The sequence below is a fragment of the Haliotis cracherodii genome, unplaced genomic scaffold (genome assembly GCF_022045235.1).
Source record: "Haliotis cracherodii isolate W230 unplaced genomic scaffold, xgHalCrac1.p SCAF_1, whole genome shotgun sequence".
In the NCBI taxonomy this organism is placed as follows: domain Eukaryota; kingdom Metazoa; phylum Mollusca; class Gastropoda; order Lepetellida; family Haliotidae; genus Haliotis; species Haliotis cracherodii.
The window spans coordinates 83,219,086-83,229,091 of NW_027266264.1; the positions used below are offsets into that span (position 1 = coordinate 83,219,086).

At 41.5% G+C, this 10,006-nt stretch overlaps 1 protein-coding gene across 1 annotated transcript in view; it reads left to right on the forward strand.

Annotated features, from left to right (window-relative positions):
- Window positions 1–9,353, forward strand: part of LOC139447933 (chitin synthase chs-2-like) — a 90,827-nt gene extending 81,474 nt beyond the window's left edge. Inside the window, exons 28-32 of the mRNA XM_071229462.1 lie at window positions 3,968–4,121; window positions 4,529–4,693; window positions 5,234–5,369; window positions 5,605–5,805; window positions 6,191–9,353. Of these exons, the coding sequence (XP_071085563.1) occupies window positions 3,968–4,121; window positions 4,529–4,693; window positions 5,234–5,369; window positions 5,605–5,805; window positions 6,191–8,232 (2,698 nt within the window). The 3' untranslated portion in view covers window positions 8,233–9,353. The remainder of the gene's footprint in view (window positions 1–3,967; window positions 4,122–4,528; window positions 4,694–5,233; window positions 5,370–5,604; window positions 5,806–6,190) is intronic.
- The last annotated feature ends 653 nt before the right edge of the window (window positions 9,354–10,006 follow it).

A 10,006-nucleotide genomic window follows, 5' to 3' on the forward strand; every position in this document is an offset into this window, starting at 1 on the left:
GTACCATCAACTCTGCCATGATCAAAGAAGAACTTTAAAAGTTGTTGAATAAATTTCCTAGGCAGGGGAAATAATACTTTCACTCACAAATACCTAACACATCACTACATTTGTCGATGTAGCCGGGAAGACGGTAGCAAAGTTTATCATGGTCATTTTAGAAACTTTCAAACCCTTTAAAGCAAAATGAAATCATTTCTGTCCTGATTTACGGTAAGTTCAACTTAAGCCCTCAAGGCGATCGAGAATCCCAGATTTCATGACACTAAGAGATCACAGAAAAATGTGTTTTTCACAGCAAAGCACATCTGTGCCATCTAGGTGTAGCGATACAGCCTGCGTGTAGATAGTTAAGTCTTGACACACAAGCTAGGATCCCAGTAACCTAGAGACAAGGGGAGCATCAGACTCCGAGCTTCAGTCGACGGCGCATCCATCGTCCTGCCTTCATCGCTCTGTTTACGAACTAGGCGGACCGGTGTATAACGCTACAAAGAGAATGATGTGTAATGTAAATAAATCCCGGGCAAACAAAACTGTAGGCTATTTGTTCGGCAGGCTGCGAGTAACTGATGGCTTTGTCAGTTTCGTTTATTTTAGGGGCAGATGAGTGCTAGCACTAGGGTCTTTGATTGCCGTTATGTCTTGCAAGCAGCTAGTACGCCCTTGAACGCGTTATAAAGCATTGGAAGCCTCAACCTGCCAAGGCAAAATTCTTTTGATACTGAAATTTCTATATTTTCCGAATATCTTTGATAGTCAGAACACCAATTCAATATTTAGAAACGAGATACTAGATTTGAAGAGTTTACATTAATTTGAAAGTGTACATTTAAGTCACGATTTGTTAACTGTCAAATTTCTTCATTTTTCCAACTTGAAACCAGTGTAGGTGTTTTGTATAGAAACTAACTCAAGCTCAGTATTACGTTTGTTTAGTTTAAAGTAGATAACTGTAAACTGTTCTTGAGAGCGATATGCCAACATCATCTGCGTTCGACATTGTAGACGTGTTCATGTAACGTCAGCAGAGGATATAATGAGAGGAGAAATTGAAATAAAATAATCTCAGATATCTAAAGCTGTTTAATCGACTTATATAAATGATGACATTTACGTCACAGGGTCACTTTGACATTGATACTAGACACACTGAAATTCACCCACCTTCAACATGACTAGAAGTTTTGTTTAGCGAAAATGGGACTGATATTTGTTAATTAAATCTCACATATAATATCTAAGTTGAATTTATTAAAATAATTAATTATAGTGGACGTGTTCACACTTTACTGAAAATTATAGTCTGATAAAAGTTGGATCAATACACTTTTTCCGGAGAGTCGTCGTCAGATTTATAGCCAAGGTGACTAATATGACAATGACGAGTTTTATGTTGTGTGAGAAGTGTATACCAATGTAAGTAGTCAGCCTCTAGTCAATAGAGCATCTCTTTTTTGTGTTTTTCCTCGACAAATATTTGGCAATGACCATGTGGCAGTCTGAAAAGGATTTATCAAAGCAAACAAACTCAACCCTGGTGATGGGACAAGGGTTTTATCTTGAACATTTTGACTTCAATGCTTCACACGACCTTTCGTACTTCGGATTCTAGGCCATTGTGGGCCGGCCTCTGGATTTGTTAGAATAAATAGGATGGTAATACTTTTCTGCTTTAAGGCAATTGAAACATTCAAAGAGAGACAAACTATGAATAAGACATCCATATTTAGCTTGTTAACGGTAAAAAGCAACAAAGACAATGTGTTATAGCTTTGAAATAATAATAATAATAATAATAATAATAATAATAACGCCTGACTATGATCTTTGCTGCATATTTTATTTGATCTGCACTAACTACTACTACTGCTACTACTATTACTACTACTACTACTACTACTAATGATAATAATAATAACAATAACAATAATAATAATAATAAAAATAATTTATTGTTAATAAAACAGGACTTAACCTGCAGCCGCTAGGACGATCTGATCAAATAATGCCCTACTATAATATCATGCAATCACAATTCTGCAAGATGTTTCCGGTAAACACGTTGAACTAATTAAACTTTATTTTAGTTCACATAAAGCACTGAAATGCTCTCGACATGGAATGCCAATGACTTGTGGGTGACGCCCTCGTGTTTGGTGATGTAGAATAGGATAAAGATAAAATTAATTCAGCACCGATGTCGGCTCGGTCAGATGTACAGTTATGTGATGCGCACTAGGTAGAGTAACCCGTGTTTGTACAGGAGAAATCTGTCGATGTTTCAACTATCTTAACCGTTCTTTTGACCCCTGATCGTTTCGCTGCCATTTTTTGCAAGTGGACATTTTAACCCCAGTTTTGTGTGAGACGAGTAAACACGCTTCAACAGTAGCCAGGGACAAGAATGTCCCCGATCGAACATGGAGGCAAGGACCGCCATCTGGTTTGTTATGACTAAATATTTGATAGGGAAAGAAAACATTTGATTGCAAATTTTCACGCCTTGGATCGAAAGATTTTTTTCAAAATACCTCTTGGCCGAGCCAGGTGCTGGAGAATTCTTTCATGTGACGTCACACTCCTGTGCTTCGCGACGGGCAATTGTTTGAGGTTAGAGTGAAACCTCTGATCATATTTGTCGTCTTGTGAATCATTCGGGATGAATCTTAGTCCGATGGTTAATTGTCCTGGAAGAATGTTATAGACGGCTAGGAATGAGGTTTTTAACCCCCCGACCTTTGTATGAAAGGAGTTTGATTTTTGAAGTATTCAATTAGTGTGTTGTCAAAGTCGGTATTACGTTATGCCAATACTGACAGACACGTTTAGCATAATGCAAACATGCTGACACCGAGAGTGATTGCTACGTCGCGTTCAGTAGCTATTTTAAGACAAACAGATATTGGGTCATGTAATATGGCAGTGATGTGACGCAAGACATGACCACACGAATAGGCCCAGCATAAACATCGTAGGAGACATAGATAGGGATAAATAAACACATAAACACAAATAAACAGAAACATAGAAAAACTTGTGATGCCCAATCCTCTGAATCGAATAAAATATGGGAACAGCTATATTGTGTCAAAAGTTAAATCGGAGAGGTCAAAAGGTTTTTTTACCCCCTGAGCAGTATTTACAGTAACAGAAATAGGTAATAGGGCCTATTACCCCCTGAGCAGTATTTACGGTAATAGAAATAGGTAATAGGGCCTATTACCCCCTGAGCAGTATTTACGGCAATAGAAATAGGTAATAGGGCCTGTTACCCCTTGAACAGTATTTACGGTAATAGAAATAGGTTATAGGACCTATTACCCCCTGAGCAGTATTTACGGTAATAGAAATAGGTAATAGGACCTATTACCCTTTGAGCAGTATTTACGGTAATAGAAATAGGTTATAGGACCTATTACCCCCTGAGCAGTATTTACGGTAATAGAAATAGGTAATAGGACCTATTACCCTTTGAGCAGTATTTACGGTAATAGAAATAGGTTATAGGACCTATTACCCCCTGAGCAGTATTTACGGTAATAGAAATAGGTAATAGGACCTATTACCCTTTGAGCAGTATTTACGGTAATAGAAATAGGTTATAGGACCTATTACCCCCTGAGCAGTATTTACGGTAATAGAAATAGGTTATAGGACCTATTACCCCCTAAACAGTATTTACGGTAATAGAAATAGGTAATAGGACCTATTACCCCCTGAGCAGTATTTACGGTAATAGAAATAGGTAATAGGACCTTTATGTGCTTTTATCGTACGTAAGAAACTACTGCTATACGCAGAGTCGATTGAAAAGAATTCCCACAGACTAAAGCAAAGACGGTGTACCACCGAGCCTCACAGCATGAAAGTGGTGCTTATTCCGTTAAATGTATATATTCGATTTTCAATACATGAAGATTATTAAATTAGATATTATACTAAACATACCTATGCTTGGTTTCAGTCAAATTCACGAATCTGAGATCAAGTTGATGCCCCCTGTGAAGATCCCCACCCCCTACGGCGGCCGTCTCGTGTGGACCCTCCCAGGAGGGAACCTGTTGATTGCCCACTTCAAGGACCGGCTGAAGATCAGACACAAGAAGAGATGGTCACAGGTGCGTGGCAAATAACACTGAACGGCGAGACTATTTAGTCTGAAATGAACAGTTACTTATTAGTATACAGGCACCAATAACACGATTGTAACGAAGTGAGGATAAGAAACTTGCACGATAACGGTGTCAGAGCCAACACCGAAACGTCGCTCCTAACTGCAATAAAGAAGTTGTTCAACCATATATCTTATCTTACGTAGTACTCCAACTTCTAAATGTCTCTCAAGAAACAAATGTATCCAACCAAAACACATATAAAAATTGTCAATTGTCTTAAATTCAAAGAACATTTACTTGTATAAAAAACGGTCACTTTAAACTTTATATGTTTTAATAACACTTTGCTTCCGACAAGTTGTGAAACCTACCTGTATGTCTTGTCCTAATGTATGTGTCCATCCTTGCAGGTCATGTACATGTACTATCTCCTTGGTTACCGTCTCCTGGGACAACAAGACGACCTCCACGGAAGCAGCTCAACTCTGGAACGGGAAGAGAAATGGAGAAACTCGGCCAGCCATTTTGTCAAAGGAAACCTGTTCAAGTACATCCCCGAGAAAGTCCTAGTACAGGTAAGAGGGCGTGGTCACATTCGGGCACTATCAATGATTACATGACACATGACAAAAACTATAACCCCGTTATTACGGATTCTGTTAAATCGGTGGTCCCTTCTAGCAAGGTCTACATACATTGAAAAGAATCACTAATTAAAATTATTGAACATTATACGATTTCAACAGGATGTCACTGCATGACAAATTGATATATTGTATATTCCAAAAACATGTTCAAATTCTTACAAATTATTACAAAACGTCCTAAAATGAAATGAGACCCGTGAAACCCATGCTTGTCTGAAGAAGCGACTAACTGGATCGAAGTGGTCAGGCTCGCTGATTTGGTTGATGCATTTCATCGCATTCCAATTGCGGGGATCGATGCTCATGATATCAATCACTGGATTGTCTGGTCCAGCCTCGATTATTTACGGATCGCCGTCGTATAGCTGGAAAATTGCTGAGTGCGGCGGTAAACAACAAACAAACAAACAAACTTAAAATGGATGAGGATGACCATTCTAAGCTAACACGTTGTTTTTCTGATGGCAGGCTGAGAATACATTTATACTGGCCCTTGACGGAGATGTGGACTTCAAACCCGGTGCTGTACAGCTGCTTGTGGACAGGATGAGGAAGAGCAAGAAAGTTGGAGCTGCTTGCGGACGAATCCACCCCATCGGATCAGGTATGTGCCTGGGGTACTGCTACCCACCCTATTATCACTCATCCCTTAACTGTGAAGCTCGAAACAAGCTCAACCTTTCTCTAAAACTTACACGAAACGTTTGGATTACACAGACATTTGAAGTTCTTCCTTGAAGGATTTAATAAAGTAGCTCTTCCTTGAAGGATTTAATAAAGTATACAGATGCTGTTATTTTCTTGTGGCAGTGTGAATAACATGATATGTTTCTTCGCAGGCCCTATGGTTTGGTACCAGATTTTCGAGTACGCTGTTGGTCATTGGCTTCAAAAGGCTGCTGAGCATATGTTGGGGTGCGTTCTGTGTTCACCTGGGTGCTTCAGTTTGTTCCGTGGATCTGCTCTGATGGACGACAACGTAATGAGGACCTATGCTACCCGCTCCAGTGAGGCCAGACACTACCTGCAGTACGATCAGGGTATGTACATATGTCACACGTACACCTCGAAATTATCTCAGTGAACTCTTTTGTGTAAAAGTATAGTAATCATTGACCACATGATCTGTGTAGAAACACCTCTGGGCCATCCATCTTTAGAGCATCAATTCGCAAGTTTGGTCCTTACTGTGCCAGAATCCTTTTCTAGTCGGTTCGAATCCCAGATTGGCCTTGATTATTACCCTTGGTTTGTCATGGATTTCACCAAAGTGTTAAACGTCAAAGACCTTTTGACTTTGTGATATAACTTAAAATACTCTTCATACTCGACCTAACTCACTCACTGACTCTAGAAATGCCATTCCATCAATGTTTCCGCCACATAAACTTATGTTCTAATTTACTCATGTCCTCCTATGTGCAGGTGAGGACCGATGGCTGTGTACACTGATGCTTCAACAAGGATACAGAGTGGAATACTGTGCCGCCTCGGACGCCATGACACACGCTCCGGAACGATTCAAGGAGTTCTTCAACCAGCGCCGTCGATGGATTCCTTCCACTCTCGCCAACATCATGGACCTGCTACAGAGTTACCGAACAACCATCAACATCAACGACAACATCTCCTACCTCTACATGGGATACCAAGGTCTACTGATGCTCTCCACCATCCTGGGACCTGCAACTGTATTGCTTATGATGGCTGGTGCCTTCAACGCCGTCATGCGGACCAGTCTCTGGCAGTCGTACATCCTGGCCGTGGCTCCCTCTGTGCTGTATCTCATCATCTGCTTCATAGCTAAAGGCAGTATGCAGCTGAACATAGCTGCCATCATGAGTGCAGTGTACTCCTTGCTCATGATGGCTGTGGTGGTCGGAACACTGGTTCAGGTTGCAGAAGATACCATCATCAGTCCCAACGCCGTCTTTTTGCTGATGCTGCTGGCCATCTTCATCATATCGGCGTGCTTCCATCCGCAGGAGTTTATTTGTCTAATACCAGGGGCTCTGTACTTCCTGTGCATCCCCTCCGGCTACGTTTTGCTGATGATCTACGCCATGTGCAACCTTCACATCGTTTCTTGGGGAACAAGAGAAGTGGCAACTCGAGTACCGGGGCCCAAACCGGCGGAGATAGCGAACGCCAAAAACAATCAAGCCAGTTGGATGTCCTTTTTTACCAGACATGAAGACGATAATTCGTGCTGCAGTGGTTTCGTTCGATTCTTTAGGCGGGTGTGTGGCGGCAGACACCAGGACCTGAACACTGAAATTTTGAGGCAAGTGATTGAAAAACTGGATAAGGTCGAAGCAGGTATGCGTAATGTCGGAACAGGGTTCCAGCATCAACGGCGGCGCTCGTCATCACGATCAAGAAGATCAAAGAGATCGAACAACATCAACGACATTGAAGAAGAAGCCGAACACGGTGACGCCTCTGCTACCACGACGTCTTCATCAGACGAAGAACAATACTTCGAAGAGGAAAGGGACGAATTAATCAACCCAAGATGGTTGGAAGATATGGGTTTGAGAAACGGGGAGGTTCAGTACCTTCCAATGAGAGAGATTGAGTTCTGGCAGAGATGTATTGCCAAGTACCTTCACCCGATACAAACGGATCGTGCACATGAGGTAAAGGTTAGCCAAGACCTCAAGTCCATGAGAAACAATGTCGCCTTTGCCTTCTTCATGATGAACGCTTTCTGGATGATCATCATCTTCATGTTGCAAAGTGTCAAGGACAAAGTTAGTATCCCCATCCCTCGACCTGGCACCACGCCCCTCCCTATCGAACCTCTCGGTCTTGTGTTCCTCATCGTCTTCGCTTTCATCCTACTTCTGCAGTTCGCTGCTATGTTGCGACATCGTTACGGAACGCTTCTCCACATCCTGGCCTCTACAGATCTCCGTTGCTGCAGAAAGCGCTACGATCCCAAGAAGCATATCCGGGAAGCCGTAGAGTACGCTCGCATGCTGCAGAGGCTGCGCGGTATTGATGAAGATCTAACCGACCAAGACTACGACTACAACAACCTCTACTCGAGCAGTGGAGAATTCGGACCAACATCAGCTCCTCCAAGGCCATTTGAGGACAGCGACGTCCCCAACGCTTCCGCCCCGGAGAATCCTTTCCCGGGGATGTTCGACAACCCCGCGTTCCAGCAGGAATCAACCCCTAATATTGAGGAGGGCGTACCTGGCGAGACCACCACGGAGAAGAGAAGGAACCGCGCCAGAAGAAGCAGATCCACAATGGTAGATAAGAACAATACCCTGAGACGGGCGTTCGTGAGGCGGTACACCAAACTCCTTCGTCAGCACTCCGCAGATGTTAACACTGATTCCAACATGATGAACGGGGCTGGGGGCTCACTACGAGTCACATCCACAAGCAACGCCAGTCCTAAGAGAGAGACCGCTGAGGATCTGGTAGCCAGATTCAACAAGCTAAACAGGTGATAACCCCTAACTGTGCTAATCTCCAAGGTGATTACTGCGACAAACAAATGCATCATAAACCACGAACTGGGTAAAAATATAACAATGTTCTCAAAAAAGTGAAATGGACGCCAAATGGTGAATCAAATGTGTTTAAGTCGTGGTTGTCATGGTGACACGAGATGATGAAGAGTCTCAGACAACAGTCAGGACTGATAACTCTAGAGATACTGTGCTCAATGTTGTCAAGTGCGTGGAAACAAGGTGATAAGTCTTCCAAGTATATATATATATGTATATGATGACCTGCGTGGCGCTCTCAGACCCATGCTTGTATATGAGTCCACATTTGATGTGGAACTGACCACGGGTCTTCCGAGCCGAAGACGATAATCGGACCGCGTGCAAAATATATCGGACAATTGATATTGCACGCGGAACGTGGTACATCTGATGAGTGGCTATATGACTATTCAAGTCTTTCACAAACGGAGACGATTATTTATTGTAAAATATATTAAATCCATTTCCTCTGCGTATCTTATAATAACTATGCCTATACAACTATTGTTCTTCCATTTGTCCATTGTTGATTATTATTAATGGTTAAATAGGTTATGTATAAGATACTAATGTGTACATTTTCCTGCTGTCCACGATGCCTTGCATTAACCATGACTTTGTTGTCTCCATGTGGCCCCGTACTATGCATATATTATGATATTACCTTTCTTGGGTTGTAAATGATGTTAGCGTACATGACTATTACGACGCGAGTAGAACCTTTTATAACTTGTAAATTCTAGTCTGTTTTCAAGCTTTTATACAAAAGTGCTTTTGTAAAGCGAATGGCTGATGTGAATTTATGACCCCCGCAACCTACCCCCGGGATCCAGCCCTACTGGGGCCCGGGGGAGGGGACGGAAGGGTCTGGATCGATGTTATGATGTAGCCTTACTTGCCATTCGCATTCTTTTTTCACGTAATGTTTTTAATTTTTTGTAAATTATGATCAAATTCGCTTTTGTGACTTTGTTTGTTTGAGTCGCTGTACTAAATGTTAGCGTGTGAAACTGCTACGATGGAAATGTTATACGGTGATCTGCTCGAATTGTTTGAAATAAAATGTTATATTTATGCACTGAATTATGTTTCTTGTTTACTATCACGAGTCGCATATCGCGATTGGTATCGTGATTGGTTGTCGTGAGTGAGTGAGTGAGTAGGGATTAACTCCGTATCGAAACAACTTCAGTTATATCAAAGTATGTCAGCTTAATACGGGAGTAAAAGCGCTGAAAGGTTCTGTCGGAAATAGAAATACATTCTGATTGCTGAAAGAAACACCATGATGAGTAGCATACAGCTTTTTTACTTTTTGGCCGGTGGCCCTAGCCATACAATGATATATGAAAAAAACATTTACATGTAAATAGTAATAAATTTTTATTACTGAAAGAATCACCATGATTAGTAGTATACAGCTTTTTTGCTGAGGCCACCGGTCAAATAAGTATCTAAAAAACGTTTACACGTAAAACCCCAAATACAACCAAACACATCATAATTTGTTGTAAGGGTGATTGTGTAACCACCCTATTGCATAACTACCTACACGTGTGAACACACACAAGGCGACAAGATAGCCTCAACATACGTTGAACCGTAAAAACAACACATCATTTGTTCGTTTTTACAAAACATAACATTTGCGTTTGGATTACTCTCTCGTTTATTAAATAATATTTCAAATAAATGTCAAAGACCGGTCTGGTTTCTCTCATCTTACATATTC